This window comes from Eschrichtius robustus, chromosome 12 (genome assembly GCF_028021215.1).
Source record: "Eschrichtius robustus isolate mEscRob2 chromosome 12, mEscRob2.pri, whole genome shotgun sequence".
Classification (NCBI taxonomy): domain Eukaryota; kingdom Metazoa; phylum Chordata; class Mammalia; order Artiodactyla; family Eschrichtiidae; genus Eschrichtius; species Eschrichtius robustus.
The window spans coordinates 86,015,425-86,033,104 of record NC_090835.1 but is presented as its reverse complement, the minus strand read 5'-3'; the positions used below and the strand labels follow the sequence as shown (position 1 = coordinate 86,033,104).

Sequence of the window (17,680 nt, the reverse complement as noted above, 5' to 3'; positions counted from 1 at the left end):
GGATAACCCCCATAAACAAGCATTTGGGAAAAATCTCTCTCCACTTCACCACCACATTTACAAAGTGCACCAATTAACATCAAGATTTTCACAGAGCATTACATAATCTACTGGAAAGAAAACTCCTGAAATAGAAATCAGGAGAACTAGGTTCAAGGTCTCTCCTTGCCCTCCATGTATAGGGGCCAGTTTTGAATTTCACCTGGGGAATTCCCAAGGTTGTGAATCAACACATGGGCAATCCCACTGACCTAAGAAAGCAGAAATCAGAATTTGGGAAACCTGGGGCACCTGAAGCAACTGAAAGTTGTAGGATAGGCATAAGAGAAGAGAGATCTGTGCAGAGGACACCCCAAAATTACATTTGGGGGCAGATGTTGTAGCTGTGACTGATTTCCAGGTTGTACATGTGAATGGAAAGACCCTTTGAGAAAGAAGCTTCTACAGAATTGAAATAAAATAAACACTAGAAGAAGAGCAGGGCTTGGGGAAGAGCAGTACCAGGAAAGTGTGCTGTTCTGGCCCTGCTAAATGGGGGACAGCCTGTTAACACCTCATTAATATCCTTGTTATCAACCTACCACTCTTAAAGTCTAAGCGTTAAGAGTAAAAACCACATCTTTGAGTAAGGTCTACTCTAGACCTGGTCAAACACAGGCTAAAGCCAAAGCCCTGACTGTGCCCACCAGGAAGAGAGAATTTGGAAGCTGAGTCATGTCACACAAGAGAGTGACACCTTGGGCTTTCCACAAATCCATACTACCAAAGCATAAAACCAAGCCTACTCAAGTTCAAGATGATCCTCCGTGACTTGAAATGTCTGCTAGAACAAAAACTAATCTTCTGAAGAAGAAGATGACAGAATCCAGAGTTTCCACAGTGATCTGTATTCAGACAAGGAATTATTAGTCATACAAATACATGGGAAAATCTTATCAATATTCAAAAGAAAAGGAAGTCAATAAAAACTGAACTTGATGTGGCCCAGATGTAGGAATCCACAAAGATTGTACAACAGCTACAAATAAATTCAAAACATGAAAACAAAATATGTTCAAAGAATTAAATCACTTGAGCATTAATTATCAACTTTTATCAATGGAAGCTAAAAATATTAGGTGAAAGACTGATGGAGAACTGAATAATACATGGATCAGATGGATGCCACTTATGGTCAAACAAAAGTGGTGGCAGTGATGGGTGGCATCACTAAAAATGGGACAACCAAACATTGTGTGCCTCATGATATGATGCAGTAGAAATCACAGCAACTTTGTGTTATTCTGCTAAAAAGCTAACCAAGATCCAATTAAGCTTCTATCTTAATATCAGTTTTGTAGTGTAAGTGCCTGATAATTACCTTTTTTAATTGTGATGCAAGTGCCTGACATTAAGCTTTTGATTGCCAGGGCATCTATTTCAAACACATTCATCTCAAATAAAGATATAGTCAACTACACAACTAGATAAAGAGCCAGGCCACCCCACCCATGAAGTTCCCCTTTTAGAAAACTCTGGGTGACCTCAGTTAACTGACTGCTTGAGTGACTCTGCTTTTCCCTTCTTACTCTTTAATTCCTGGTCTTGCGTTTTATATTCACCAATAAATAGTGAACCCACGCAACCCTAGGCACCCCACCCTCGATCCCAATAAAGGCAGAGCCCCAGGTCCATGCTCTCTCTCTCTCTCTACCTAAGATCTCTTTGTGTGGCCCCAGGTATGCTATGTAACCTCCAGGACCTATGGGTAATAAACCTTGTTTTTTCAAAGTTCCCTGATGGTTGTTGCTGAGGTGCATCCTGCAATCATAACAAGAACCACAATGGTCATCCCAGCCCCAGCACTGGCTCTGGTCAGGGAAATAAATGTTGGTGGGGGCAGGTGAATGCCCAGGCATTCCTAGCTGATGGCACCACTACACCATCAATAGGCTGAGACCGACACAAAACAAGTTTATATAAAATACAAGATATAGGAGTATATGCCAAACAAAACCATAGGTCAGCAGAAAGTCTAATTTAGAATATGGAACATTCTAGAGATAACCAGATTTCTCCGGTAGGTTGAAGGTAAGAAAAAAAGGGGGGAGAAGGACTGCTGTGAAATAAGGGACTAAGAAACATAACAAGATACATTGTGTGAATCTTGTTTACATCTTAATTTTAAGAATTTAAAGATAATTGGAGAAATTTGAACATGGTCTGTGTATTAGATGACATTGAGGAAATGTATATTAAGTATCATAATGTCAGGGTCAGCATGTTTTTTTCTTTAAATGCCTTTATCAATCAGAGAGCATATTGAATACAGTTGACCCTTGAACAACACTGAGGTGAGGGGCAACAACCCACTGAGAAGTTGAAGATTCACCTATAACTTAGAGTTGGTTCTCCGTATACATGGTTCCTCTGTATGTATGAGGTTCCCTATCCCTGGATTCAACCAACCACAAATCCTGTGTTGCTGTGGTATTTACTACTGAAAAAAATCTGCATATTAAGTGGACCAGTTCAAACCCATGCTGTTCAAGGATCAATTGTACTTGCATGTAGAACAATTACTTACATGACTCACACAACACAATACTTACACAACATCTGGAATTTGCTCTAAAATTTTTCAGAAAAAAAAAGGAGCTACAGGCAGTTGAAATAGGATTGGCAAATGTTGATATTGAAGCTAGATGATGGCTGTATGGGGTTCATTATAATATTCTATATACTTTTGTGTATATTTGAAATTTTCTACAATAAAACAGTTAAGCAATTACAATGCATTCAGCTTTAAATATTTTTAATATGCATGTCTTTAAACCTGGCAATTCAACACCTAGGAATTTATTGTAGGAAAATCTAGATGTTAACTATATTTGCGTGGTGAAAGAATTGAATACAACTAAAAATTTGCACAATAGAAGATTATTTAAACAAATCATGTTTAGCTATATTAAAAAGCTCAGAAGAATAAATAAGTACGTATTTGTCAAAATAAAAAGAGGTTCAAGACATAGTAGTCAATGGAAAACTAGATTACAAACTTCCGTGGTTCAACTTGTTTTATACATATACACCCAAGTAGCCAAGATTTCTAGATTTGCTTTGTGTTGCTATTTTTGTACATCTATTTCCTATAGTAAATATTCATAGATTATTTAGTAAAGAAATAATAAAATATTAAAGTAAAATTTTTAAGTTAGCACTTCAAAATTATTGCTCTACAATACTCATTTTTAGTGTGAGTATGATAACTATAAAACTTTTCACAGAGAGAAATGTCAGAACAGAACAAAGTTATTTCTACCCAACCAACCCCAGAAGACATCCCAAAGTCCAAATAAAATCTTTACCACAATCCTCCTTCAATCAATTGTTTCAGTTTGCTTAACATAGAGAAGCCTCTGTAGTGCCTGATGAACCTCCTTATTCCTCAGGGTATAAATCACAGGATTGAAGAGAGGGGTGACCACAGTGTAGAGCAGGCCAAAGACCTCGGAGAGGAGCTGGGAGTGGACAGCAGAGGGTGCAATGTACAAGACCATGAGGGTGCCATGGAATGTGGACACTACAGCTAGGTGGGAGGAGCAAGTGGAGAAAGCCTTTTGCCTGCTGGCCCCAGCAGGAACTCTCAGCACAGCCACCACGACCCAGGCATAAGATGTCAGAATCCGTCCAAAGGGAACAGTGAGGCAGATCACAGAGAGAATGAATGTTGTCATCTGGGCTACACTGGGATCTGAGCAGGCCAGGCTCATCAAAGGCATGAAGTCACAGTAAAAGTGGTCAATGTGGTTGGGGCCACAGAATCTCAATTGGGCCATCAGGACTACAACCAATCCATCTGCCATGAAGCCGGAGAGCCACGCTATGACCACCAGCCCCAAATACCATCTGGGCCCCATCAGGAGTGGGTAGCAGATTGCCAGGTAGTGATCATATGCCATGACAGCCAGTAGGAAGCATTCAGCCGTGGCCAGAGAACCAAAGATAAAGAACTGGAGCAAGCAACCAGCCACAGAGATGGCTGCCTCCTGCAAGAAGCCCTTCAACATTTTTGGCACTGCTGTGGAAATACAGAGGATCTCCAGGAAAGACAGATCAGCCAGGAAGAAATACATGGGTGTGTGGAGCCTCTGAGAGCTAACCATCACCACAATGATTAACATGTTCACTAGGATGATAGAGGCATAGCTGAGAGAGAACACAATAAAGAAAAGGAGATGCAGTTCAGCTATGACATAGAAACCAAGAAGGACAAATTCAGTAACCGTTTGGTTTCCTATGGAGACAATTTCCATGAGGATCATCCACGTTTCTGCTCGGCAGTAATTAAGGGAGAAATTTTCGTGCATCTTTGTATCTTCTACACCAAGCCTGAGATAAGTAGAGCTAAAATGAAAAAGGCAAAAGTGAGTCTCCAAAACAAGAGTTGTTTATACAAGTCCTCATCTGTCCCCCTTTTTAGTTGCTTTTACTCCTTTTCCAACTCCTATCCTTCCCTGCATTCCTTAATTGTACGTTCTTCAAGACTCAAGAGAATTTATCCAGACTCACAATTTCCAGACTTCAGAGCCCTTTAACCTATTAGTTCAACCTAACATTTTTATGATATAATAAATTCCACCTTCCCAATCTCTAACCAGTCATAGAGCCTTCTGCATGTGCAATAGTGTAACGCCCTACAAATGCCTGCTTTACATGTCCTATCATCAGCTTGAAATCAGCATGATCAAAAAACAAACTATTGTATCTTCCCTGACCACAACCAGCTCCACTGTGAGTGGTTTGAAAATTCTGCCTGATACCCAAGCTTGTTATATTGTAGTCATCTTTATCTTAATACTGTCTCTCATTCCTCAAGCACTTTATCTGTTGTTGCTTGGAAAATTCTTATCTGTTCCCTCTTCACTATTCCACCATTAGTCTCAAAACCTCTTTATGACTATCTTAGCACAATTATAGACTTAAAGTCTCTAGATTACCCTCTCCCTTATCAAAATAATCTTCTTTATATTCTAGTTTCATACAAGATTTTATAGTACAAATGTGATAAATAATAATGTTGAGGAAAGTGTAGTCGTGGTAGTAGAGAGAGGCCAAACCCAGACAAGGAGCTGGGGGGTGTGAGAATCAAGGTCAGAGAGGTTCCCTGAGGAAGTAGTTGTAGGTTAAGTTTTGAAGAACAGGTAAGAGTTGACCAGGCAAAGGATAGGAAAGTGAGCATAGCATTCCAGGCAGAAGAGGCAAAATTGAAAGCAAAGATGTGTAATTGAGTGAAGAGCTAAAAATGGTTCTGAGTACCTGCAAGGAAGATCTCCTATGCTATCCAAAGGGATGTGTGTGTGTTTTTATTAAAAACAATGAGAATACATCAAATGATTGGAAGCCGAGGGAAAAGGTACAGGAAAAAATGCAGGGGTATGTGTGTGTGTGTGTGTGTGTGTGTGTGTGTGAGAGAGAGAGAGAGAGAGAGAGAGGTGTCTCAGAATGTGCTAGCAGAGTTTGTGAAAATAGGGTTGTCATCTCCACAATGAGACTGCTCTTGGGAGTGTTTTAAAAGTTCACTCATGTGAAAACTATTTCCAAGTCATAACTATTTCCAAGTCCTGTATTTTCAGACCACCACATTCCCCACTCTATTTTTCAACGGGTTGGGGAAGTGGGCTGAAAGAGGAAGATAAAGAGAAGGTAGTAGGATGTGAGGATTATAGAGAAATGGGAAAGGTTCAGTGGAAGACGCTGCAGCACTGGGATTCCAGAGGAAGACTGTGGGATTTCTTTAAATTGCTTTTCAGAAAGAGACTTTTTGACTCTCTGGGTTAAATGAAGTGTGTTACTGATCAGAGGAGAAAACTCCATAAAGACCAGTTCTTTAGCTTTTTTTTTTTAAAGGATCTGTGAACTAAGCTGTGAACAATTATACAAAAATAGGAAACTCACTTGAAATAGCACTTCTTAAAAAAAAAAAACTGTAAGCAGAATATGTGCCAAGGTTTTCTGAAGAGTTCAGAATATTGAAATTTCCCACCTTCAACTCCTCCCTTCTTGAGCTCAATGTGAAATCATGTAGGACATTGATTAGAAATGTCACACGTGTCACCCTCCACTCGCCAGAGCCATTCTCTCCTCCTCTCTCCATCTCCTTTCCTAGCTCCCAGATTCCTTTGGCTTTTCACTGGAGGTCCTTCCCTTTATCGCAAAGGAGGGCTGACAATTGCGAAGAGGGGAGGGGCCCCTGAGAACCAATTGCCCATTTACTGGAGAGCAGCCTTAAATGAAAAAGAAATATCAGCCCCCTGAAATACTTGTCCTTTTCCAGAGGAGGTTCCTGAACTGTTGACTTCACCAAAAGTAGAGCAGAAACCAATAGTCATGGGAACCCACCTTTCCATCTCCATAGGGGCTAACACTCTCCACCAAGCATCCCATCCCCCAATTTCCAGTCTCTTTCTCAGAACTCATCACAAAATTCTCCTAAGTTTTCTGCAGCATCCCTAAACCACCACCCCCAATAGTGGTCCTCCCAGAAGACTGCTCTCAACCCTTCTGCCCCACCCTCCAGCTTTCAGACCCTTTCACCATCCCAGAAAACTATTTCAATTGAGACAGCGCTTACGAGGAGTGTTTTATATGGATTATCAAAGACTTTAAGGGAAAGAAAGCTGGCAAGTTGTTACAAACATTTGGCTAAGGCTTCATAAATGAATCAAAAAGAATGGCTGCTGTTTTACAAAACACAGAGGAGGATGCCAAGTATGAGCAAAGACACTGAGGCAGGAAGCAACCTAGGGTTTCAGGGCAAAATAAGGAAATCTGCCTAAAATGGCCCCCAACCATTAGATTCTCTAAATGTTTTGTGTATCAGTGATTGATGATATATGTATATAGTTTACTAAGGAGTCTCAACTTATGGATTGTAAATGTGCAACAGTTTTATTTCTATGGTTACTGCTACAAACTGTGCTGTTTACTCCCTCCCTTTCCACTGGGTTGCCAACTGCCTAATGACCCTGAATCAAATTCCCTAATTTGTCAGTCATGTTTAGCTTTAAAAATGTTCTCTGGGGTTTCCCTGGTGGCGCAGTGGTTGAGAATCTGCCTGCCAATGTAGGGGACACGGGTTCGAGCCCTGGTCTGGGAAGATCCCACATGCCGCGGAGCAACTAGGCCCGTGAGCCACAACTACTGAGCCTGCACATCTGGAGCCTGTGCTCCGCAACAAGAGAGGCCGCGATAGTGAGAGGCCCGCGCACCGCAATGAAGAGTGGCCCCCACTTGCCACAACTAGAGAAAGCCCTCGCACAGAAACGAAGACCCAACACAGCCATAAATAAATAAATAAATAAAAATTTTTAAAAAAATTATGAATACCAACTCTTAAAAAAAAAATGTTCTCTGGCTATTAAGACTGTTTACTTTTCCTTTCCTTCTATTAAGGCATAATTTTGCACACAAAGATCTGTTTATTTTTGTTTCAATCACATTTTCATATCAATACTCCTTTTTTAATAACTCCAGCCAACAGCCAGTCCTAGATTCGCTCTATTAGCTTAGAGTAAAAGGGAGAGAGCCTGGTCTTCCCCCATGACCCCCACTCTTCCCTGCCTCTACTTTTTCTGGTAGGGGAGATAAGGAAGGAGAGGAACAGTATGCTGGGAAGGTTGCATCCTCTTCTTGGTTGGAACTTCTGCTCTAGCTCTTTGTGTGATTAATTTAAACAGGGGTGAGCAGCTCCCCTAAGCCTTGGCCACCCACTCAGCTTCAGCTTGAAAGTTTAATCCCAACTAGTGGCCTCATACTAAATTCTTGATGCCCAAAACTCTTTGCCCAGTGATCCAGTATGGCCCCTAAATCATCTGCCCTCTGTGACCCTGACCCTGGAGCCTGTACCTACAGGAGGATTCATCTTTGTACTGCTGGGAAATCAGTAATTCAAGGAAGCAGAGTCTGTCTCTTCTCTGCCTGGAGGCCTCACCACCTCATCACCTCTCCCAAGGTTCCGTCCCTAACTCGGTTAGCGTCTGCTGGCCAGTGAGCATCCAGCTGGGAAATCAGAAGTCAGTCTCCCTTTCTCTGCAGGTATCTCTTTTCCTTCAGGGAATAAGACTACTGGAAGATCAGAGATGGGACTAGACTTTCTGTCCAAACAAGCCCTGCCTTCCCCACAAAAATAACCCACCCCTTCCTCCCAGCCGTCACCTTAAACACGGCTCTAGAGAAGTCCTCACAGTTTTCATTTCATGCCTTCATGCATTTGCAAACACCCTGTTCTTTGATACCTAAAAACTCCTTTGTATCCATCAAGACTCACATTGAATTTTACTCCCTCCTTGAAACATTTCTCTGCTTCTCAAAAGTCAAATCCTTCATCCTCGGTGGTTCCTTAAAGCCCTTTGACTATCCCATGTTTATGACACTTACCGAAATGCTTCATGATACATCTGTTTATATCTGTCTTTCTACTATTAGACTTGAGCTCCTTGAAATCAGGAGCTCTGTGTTATTCATATGTAAGTAAAAACTGGGATAGAGGTAGAGCTCTTTCTTCTGACCTAAATCTCTCAGCAATCCTTATTGGGAGATAGCAGACTCTCTCAGAAAGTTTGAATTTAGAATGAGTTCTGGGGAAATGGGAAAAATCTCACTAGTAAACTTAAAACTACACTTTCATAGACAGGTGGTGTGGAACAGATTTTGCAGCATCTGCAAAAGAATGCCAAGGAAAGGAATTGGAACTTGAAATAGTGTGTCGTGTGAGTCATCGTGCCTTAAGCAGAAGAATGATGGAATTAAAGTTTTGTCCAAGAAAATCCATCTGGCAGGGAATCTGGAGACAAAGAAACTGGATAACAATTAGAAAGCAGCTTTGATGGTGTATCTATTAATTCCTCCACTTAACATTTAGTTTTTACTGCTCTGTCTTCCAGGCTGTATCCTAGGCTTTGAGAACACAACCTTCAATAACATAGAGCTCCTGGTTTCAAGGAGCTCAAGTCTAATATTAGAAACATAGACATAAACAGATATATCGTGAAGCACTTTGGTAAGTATCACAAATATGGACAAGTCAAAGTGCTTTAAGGAAGCACCTTAAACAGCCAGGATAAAGGATTTGGCAGTTGAGAAGCAGAGCAAGGTTTCACACAGGGGGTCAAACTCAACATGAGTCTTGATGGATATAAAGGAGTTTTAGATAGCAAAGAATGGGGTGTTTGCAAATGCATGGAGGTATGAAATAGAAATTGTGAAGAGTTCCCTAGAGCCATGTTACCAGAGCTTTATGAGGGGGTGATACATGAGACTGAAAGTGTAGGTGGAGTCCAGACTGCGAAAAATCTTATGTCCTCTACTAAGGAGCTTAGACCTGGTCATCCAGGCAGCCTGGTTTATAGAAGCACCGGCAGCCTCAAAACCACAAAGACCTGGATTTGAGTCTTGCTTCCACCTCTTACTAAATACTTTGACTCTCAATTCTTCATCTGTGTCTTGAAAATAATACCTGCTTTGCAGAATTTTGGTGAAGATTAGGTAATACATGTGGAATGTATATTAAGTATACTTAAAATATAACTAACGTGAAGTTCCAGAAATCCCAATAAATTTCAACTATTATTTTTCAGTAATAAAAAATCAATAGAGAATTTTAAGCATAGAAATAGCATGCAAAAAAATAAGAAGACTGATTGCTGAGTATAAATGTAACTAATTAGTTTCAGGGAGCTGTTGCATCAGTCAAGGTGAATGATGATCAGGATTTATTTTAAATGTGGCAATAAGAGCAGAAAAGAGGGACCTAGGGGCTTCCCTGGTGGCGCAGTGGTTAAGAATCTGCCTGCCACTGCAGGGGACACGGGTTCGAGCCCTGGTCCGGGAAGATCCCACATGCCGCGGAGCAACTAAGCCCGTGCGCCACAGCTACTGAGCCTGCTCTCTAGAGCCCGTGAGCCACAACTACTGAGCCCATGTGCCACAACTACTGAAGCCCGCACGCCGAGAACCCGTGCTCCACAACAAGAGAAGCCACCGCAATGAGAAGCCCGCATAACGCAAGGAAGAGTAGCCCCCGCTCACCACAACTAAAGAAAAGCCCGCACACAGCAACTAAGACCCAACGCAGCCAAAGATAAAAATAAATAAATAAATAAATTTTTTTAAAAAAAGAAAGAAAAAGAAAAGAGGGACCTAACGGAGAAAAGTTTCTGGGATAAAAATCGGCAGAATATTTCGAAAGATTGACATGGGGGCAGGGAAAGAGAGAGGGGGAGAAGGGAGTCATTGAACATTATCCATATTTCTAGCATGAGGAACCTCATGGGTGGTAGCATCATGAACAAAGGAAGTGGTACTAAGATCCTGAACCAGGATGGCAGTAAAAGAATGGAAAGTAAAGGATGAACAGTTAAGAAGTTTCTTTTTATGGTTTCAAGTGTGCATTTTGTGCATGTGTGTGCGTGCATACGTGTGTGTAAATACATGAATGAAAATAAAATAGTCCATAAGTTAACACTCCAATATAAATAATGTTTATCACACTGAATGGAAAGTATTCAGATGATTCTTAATTTCTTCTTAATACTTGTCAATTTTTTCTAGTTTTTCTCAACTAACAATATTTCTGACATGAAAATAAATATTTTAATAGCAAAATAAAACATCTTTTATGATATTAAAAGTGTGTTTGTTATAAAGTGTTTCATGACACAAAAATTTACATTTAAAAAGTCACTGGTAATCTGACATCTTGGGAATATGTACCAGATCATATTGAATATTAGATTTTGCAGCATACCTTTACATTTTGCCAAAACAATTTCTCATGTATTTTAATGTATAGTGTATTAACCTTACTCCTAATGATGAATATATTTATATTTCCATTTTTAGAGCACTTCAAAGGAAGAAACCTGCAAAATTTGGAAAATATGTAAAGCTCACATCTCAATAATGTCAATGCTATCACCTTCATCCATCCCAATGTTAACTTTAACTATGCAAACCTGACTGTCCTATGAGCCTTGCTTTTGTGATCAGTTTGGGTTTAAGCACATATCAATGACAGTTGTTGCCTTCCAAGGATCCTAACCCATCTCAAAATTCCCACCTGGGAATCCAAGCCTGCATTCACTTTTCACATTACACTATATTCCTCTCCTTACCCTCCACTGAGCAAGATCTCTCCTACTCTGCCTTTGATACTCAGAATCAAGGAGTCTCCATGAAGTGCCTCTATCCAGTCTTGTGCTGGAATCTCTACAAAGGGAAACATACTCACTACTCCCCAGCTTCTGAGATGTGATGGCATAAGACAGAGCTACTGTCCAGAACAGACAGAACAGTATGATTCCACATCTTTTGCAAGCCTGAAGGTTAAAGAATCTTAGGGTCAGAGAGCAAGGGTACACACTAACCAATTCTTGGAAATATTAAGTTAAATAATATGAAATTGCTGGTTTGAGGTCCAAAAAAGTTGATATCTGCAGTAATATGTGATTTAACATACACCTGAGGACGAGGTCACTACATGTTCACTCTAGTTAGAGCCACTGAAGCTGAATCCTCTCCTCTAATCAATCTAAAAAGAATTCCTGTGAAATGGGGCATTTTAGGACCTATTTCAATGAGGAGAAAGCGAGAGAGTCTTGACTATTCAATAATCCTACTTTTAAAAAAGTAGAGTACTCTCTGCTTTGGAGAAGCTGAGAGGCAACCAAAGAGTGAATTAAAAGGAATACTGGGAGTGTGTGCAAGTCCAAAAGGTTGAATAAAGCTGGAGAGGAAACCACATAATGGAGGACATCTCAAGATCTTCATATGTCTTCTCCTTGCCCAGTTGACCCACCAGGCTGAATGGAGAGAGCCAGCTGCACCTTGGTCACTCAATTTGTCTTTGTGAGATTTTCCAACTCTCCACGTCTCCAGCTGCTCTTTTTCTCCCTCTTCCTCCTCATCTACCTCTTATCCCTTATGGGCAATGCACTCATTGTGCTCATTGTAACCCTGGATGGGCACCTCCACACTCCCATGGACTTCTTTATCTGCAATCTCTCCTCGGTAGAGCTCTGGTACACCACAGTCACTGTGCCCAAAATGCTGGCCAATTTTCTAAGTTCCCAAGGTGTCATCTCGGTTCCCAGCTGCATCACCCAGTACTACTCCTTCTCTTTGGCTGCCACAGAGCTCTCCTTTCTCACCACCATGGCCTATGACTGCTATGCTGCCATCTGCCAACCACTCCACTACCCACTCCTGCTCAGCCCTCAAACTTGTGGTATCCTGGCTAGCATCTGCTGGTTTGTGGGATTCCTCTGCCCCATGTTCCCCTCATTCCTCCTTACACAAATCTCCTTCTGCACCCCCAACCAGATCAACCACTTCTTCTGTGATGCCATTCCAATTTTCCCCCTTTCCTGCGCAGACACATAAGCCGAACAAGCAGTGGGCTATGCTTTTAGCACTGCCATTATCCTAGGGCCCCTGGTCTTTACCATGGCTTCCTATGTCCAAATCCTGGCCACAGTTCTAACCAGGGCCTCAGATGCTGCCTGGTGCAAGACCTTTTCCACATGCACAGCCCATCTTTCTGTGGTCACAATCTACTTCGGCATTCTCACATTCATGTATGTCCACCCAGCAGTAAAGTATGAGTCAAATATCAACAAGATTGTGGCCATCTTCTACTCAGTCATCACCCCCCCCCCCTTCTCAATCCTCTCATCTATACACTCCGTAACAAGGATGTCAAGGAAGCTCTGAAGGTGTTGGTGTCCCAGATGCAAAAGGTCTGCTACCCAAGGAGGGAGACAAAGTGATAGAGCCACATGAGAAGCCAGAGAAACCAAAGCTGGTGCAATATCCAGCAGAAAACAATTCCTAATCATTGACTTTTACTTGTGCAATGTAGCTTTTCTATTTATTAAGTTTATATATTTGCTTTCGGGGAGTTATCTGTGGCATATTTTAAGTGAAAGAGGTGCTCCTCCTGCCACCCATTATGTCCATTTGCTGCCCATTCTTTCCATTGTTCAGCATCTCCAGAGGAGTGAATAATCTCATGTTAACATAAGTGCAGGGAAATTGCACAGGCTTTGTAGTCCATGCATCTGTGTTGGAAATCCAGCTCCCCCACTTGCTATCATCAGTTAAGTAAGCCAGTGAGACTTCTGAACAGGTAACCAAAGAACATAAAATCCTTTTTAGTTCTCTCAGAGGGAAGTTCTGATTTTCAGTGGACCTAATAACATGTAAAGCAGTGAACAAGTGCTGGTTTATTTGATTACATTGGTCTGTAGTTTTCTTCCTTGTAGTGCTGTTATGAGCTGAATTGTGTGCCTCCACCTCCCCCTTCCCCAGAAAAATTCATATGTTGAAGCCCTAAGGCCTAGTGCCTCAGAATGTGACTGTATTTGGAGAGAGGGTCTTTAAAGAGATAATTAAGGTTAAATGAGGCCATTGGAATGGAGCCTAATCCAATATGACTAGTATCCGTTTAAGAAGAGGTGATTAGCCATATACAAAAATAAACTCAAAATGGATTAGAGACCTAAATGTAAGACCGGACACTATAAAACTCTTAGAGAAAAACATAGGAAGAACATACTTTGACATAAATCACAGCAAGACCTTTTTTGACCCACCTCTCAGAGTAATGGAAATAAAAAGAATAATAAACAAATGGGACCGAATGAAACTTAAAAGCTTTTGCACATCAAAGGAAACCATAAACAAGATGAAAAGACAACCCTCAAAATGGGAGAAAATATTTGCAAATGAAGCAACTGACAAAGGATTAATCTCCAAAATATATAAACAGCTCATGAGACTCAATATTAAAAAAACAAACAACCCAATCAAAAAATGGGCCAAAGACCTAAATAGACATTTCTCCAAAGAAGACATACAGATGACCAAGAAGCACATGAAAAGACGCTCAACATCACTAATTATTAGAGAAATGCACATCAAAACTACAATGAGGTATCACCTTACACCAGTTAGAATGGGCATCATCAGAAAATCTACAAACAACAAATGCTGGAGAGGGTGTGGAGAAAAGGGCACCCTCTTGCAGTGTTGGTGGGAATGTAAATTGATACAGCCACTATGGAGAACAGTATGGAGGTTCCTTAAAAAACTAAAAATAGAATTACCATATGACCCAGCAATCTCACTACTGGACATATACTCAGAGAAAACTGTAATTCAAAAAGACACATGCGCCCCAATGTTCATTGTAGCACTATTTACAATAGCCAGATCATGGAAGCAACCTAAATGCCCATCGACAGACAAATGGTTAAAGAAGATGTGGTACATATATACAATGGAATATTACTCAGCCATAAAAAGGAACAAAATTGGGTCATTTGTAGAGATGTGGATGGATCTAGAGACTGTCGTACAGAGTGAAGTAAGTCAAAAAGAGAAAAACAAATATCGTATATTAACACATATATGTGGAACCTAGAAAAATGGTACAGATGAACAGGTTTGCAGGGCAGAAATAGAGACACAGATGTAGAGAACAAACATATGGACACCAAGGGGGGAAGGTGGCGGGGGGTGGGGGGGTGGGGTGATGAATTGGGAGATTGGGATTGACATGTATACACTAATATATAAAAAATAAATAAAATTCTAAAGGTCAAAAAAAAAAAAAAAGAAGGTGATTAGGGCACACACACACAGAGGAAAAACCAATGTCTTAATATATAGGAGAAGACAGACTTCTATAAGCCAATGAGAGCAGAATCAGAAGAAACTAACCCTGCCAACACTTTGATCTCTAGATTCCAGAACTGTAAGAAAATGAATTGCTTTATTTAATCCACCCAATCTGTGATACTTTGTTATGACAGCTCAAATAAACTTTGCCTGTTCTTTTTTTTATTGAAGTATAATTGATTTACAGTGTTGTAGTTTCAGATGTACAGCAAAGTGATTCATTTATACATATATATATATCTCTATTCTTTTTCAGATTCTTTTTCCTTATAGGTTGTTACAAAATATTGAGTATAGCTCCTTGTGCTATACAGTAGGTCCTTGTTGGTTATCTATTTTATATATAGTAATGTGTATATGTTAATCCCAAACTCCTAATTTGTCCCTCCCCCTCTTTCCCCTTTGGTAACCAAAAGTTTGTTACCTTTTTTTAAAATTGTTATTTATTTATTTATTTTTGGCTGTGTTGGGTCTTTGTTGCTGCATGTGGGCTTTCTCTAGTTGCAGCGAGCGGGGGCTACTCTTCGTTGCAGTGCATGGGCTTCTCACTGCGGTGGCTTCTCTTGTTGCGGAGCACAGGCTCTAAGCACGCAGGCTTCCATAGCTGTGGCATGCAGCCTCAGTAGTTGTGGCTTGTGGGCTCTAGAGCACAGGCTCAGTAGTTGTGGAGCACGGGCTTTGTTGCCCCGCAGCATGTAGGATCTTCCAGGACCAGAGCTCAAACCCGTGTCCCCTGCATTGGCAGGCAGATTCTTAACCACTGCACCATGAGGGAAGTCCCTGTAAGTTTGTTTTCTATGTCTGTGAGTCTATTTCTCTTTTGTATATAAGTTCGTTTGTATCATCTTTTTTAGATTCTGCATATAAGCAATATCATATGATATTTGTCTTTGTCTGGTTCACTTCAATTAGTATAATAATCTCTAGGTCCATCCATGTTGCTGCAAAGGGCATTATTTCATTCTTTTTTATGGCTGAGTAATATTCCATTGTGTGTGTGTGTGTGTGTGTGTGTGTGTGTGTATACACACACATACCACATCTCCTTTATCCATTCACCTGTTGATAGACACTTATGTTGCTTCCATTTCTTTTTTTAAAAAATATTTATTTATTTATTTGGCTGCATCAGGTCTTAGTTGTGGCATGTGGGATTTTCATTGCGGCACGTGGAAACTTTCATTGCAGTGCACAGGCGCTTCATTGCAGCACACAGGCTTCTCTCTAGTTGTGGGCATGTGGGCTCCAGAGCATGTGGGCCCAGTAGTTGTGGTGCACAGGCTTAGTTGCCCCACGGCATGTGGGATCTTAGTTCTCCAACCGGGGATCAAATCCGTGTCCCCTGCATTGTAAAGTGGATTCTTAACCACTGGACCACCAGGGAAGTCCTCTCCATTTCTTGACAATTGTAAATAATGCTGCTATGAACCCTGGGGTGCATGTATCTTTTCAAATTAGTGTTTTTGTTTTGTTTTGTTTTGTTCACATATATACCCAGGAGTGGAATTGCTGAGTCATAGTTCTATTTTTAGTTTTTTGAGAAACCTCCATACTTTTCCCACAGTGGCTGCACCAATTTACATTCATACCAACAGTGTACAAGTGTTCCCTTTCTCAATATCCTTGCCTATTCAATTCGTCTGCCCATTTTTAAATTGAGTTGTTTGCTTTTTTGATGTTGAGTTGTATGAGCTGTTTACATATGTTGGATATTAATCCCTTATCAGTCATATCATTTGCAAATATCTTCTCCCACTCAGTAAGTAGATGGCCTTTTCATTTTGTTGATAGTTTCCTTCACTGTGCAAAAGCTTTTTAGTTTCATGTAGTCCCATTAGTTTATTTTTACTTTTATTTCTCTTGCCTGAGGAGACATCCAAAGAAATATTACTAAGACTGATGTCAAAGACTTACTACCTGTTTTTTCTTCTAGGAGTTTTACAGTTTCAGGTTTTATATTTAAGGCTTTAATCCATCTTGAATTTAGTTTTGTGTATGGTATAAGAGAGTAGTCCGGTTTCATTCTACAGAGTGAAGTAAGTCAGAAGGAGAAAAACAAATACCGTATGCTAACACATATATATGGAATCTAAAAAAAACAAAAGGTTCTGAAGAACCTAGGGTCAGGACAGGAATAAAGATGCAGACAATAGAGAATGGACTTGAGGACACGGGGAGGGGGAAGGGTAAGCTGGGACGAAGTGAGAGAGTGGCATGGACATATATACACTATCAAATGTAAAATAGATAGCTAGTGGGAAGCAGCAGCATAGCTCAGGGAGATCAGCTCGGTGCTTTGTGACCACCTAGAGGGGTGGGATAGGGAGGGTGGGAGGGAGACGCCAGAGGGAGGAGATATGGGGATATATGTATATGTATAGCTGATTCACTTTGTTATAAAGCAGAAACTAACACACCATTGTAAAGCAATTATACTCCAATAAAGATGTTTAATTAATTAATTAATTAAAGAAAAGAAGTTCCAATGCTTTGATCAGATGCAACAAGAGGTCATCTTTGTCCACCTCACAATTCCATAATTGCAACTTTCCCATTTCTTTGTTTTTTTTAATTAATAGCTTGTTTATTTATGTATGTATGTATGTATGTATGTATGTATGTATGTATGTATGTATGTATGTATGGCTGTGTTGGGTCTTCTTTTCTGTGCGAGGGCTTTCTCTAGTTGTGGCAAGCGGGGGCACTCTTCATCGCGGTGCGCGGGCCTTTCACTATCGCGGCCCCTCCCGTTGCGGAGCACAGGCTCCAGACGCGCAGGCTCAGCAGCTGTGGCTCACGGGCCCAGTTGCTCCGCGGCATGTGGGATCTTCCCAGACCAGGGCTCGAACCCGTGTCCCCTGCATTAGCAGGCAGATTCTCAACCACTACGCCACCAGGGAAGCCCCCGGGAAGCCCCCGGGAAGCCCCCCGGAAGCCCCCCTTGTCATTTCCTCTATCCTTC

At 40.9% G+C, this 17,680-nt stretch overlaps 1 protein-coding gene and 1 pseudogene across 1 annotated transcript; one reads left to right on the top strand and one right to left on the bottom strand.

Annotated features, from left to right (window-relative positions):
* Window positions 1-3,359: 3,359 nt before the first annotated feature.
* On the bottom strand, window positions 3,360-4,295 carry OR11A1 (olfactory receptor family 11 subfamily A member 1). The gene has a single exon (XM_068559478.1). It carries the CDS (start codon window positions 4,293-4,295, stop codon window positions 3,360-3,362), a length of 936 nt encoding a protein of 311 aa, XP_068415579.1.
* Window positions 4,296-11,844: 7,549 nt separating this feature from the next.
* LOC137774093 (olfactory receptor 6Q1-like) lies at window positions 11,845-12,806 on the top strand (annotated as a pseudogene).
* Window positions 12,807-17,680: the final 4,874 nt, after the last annotated feature.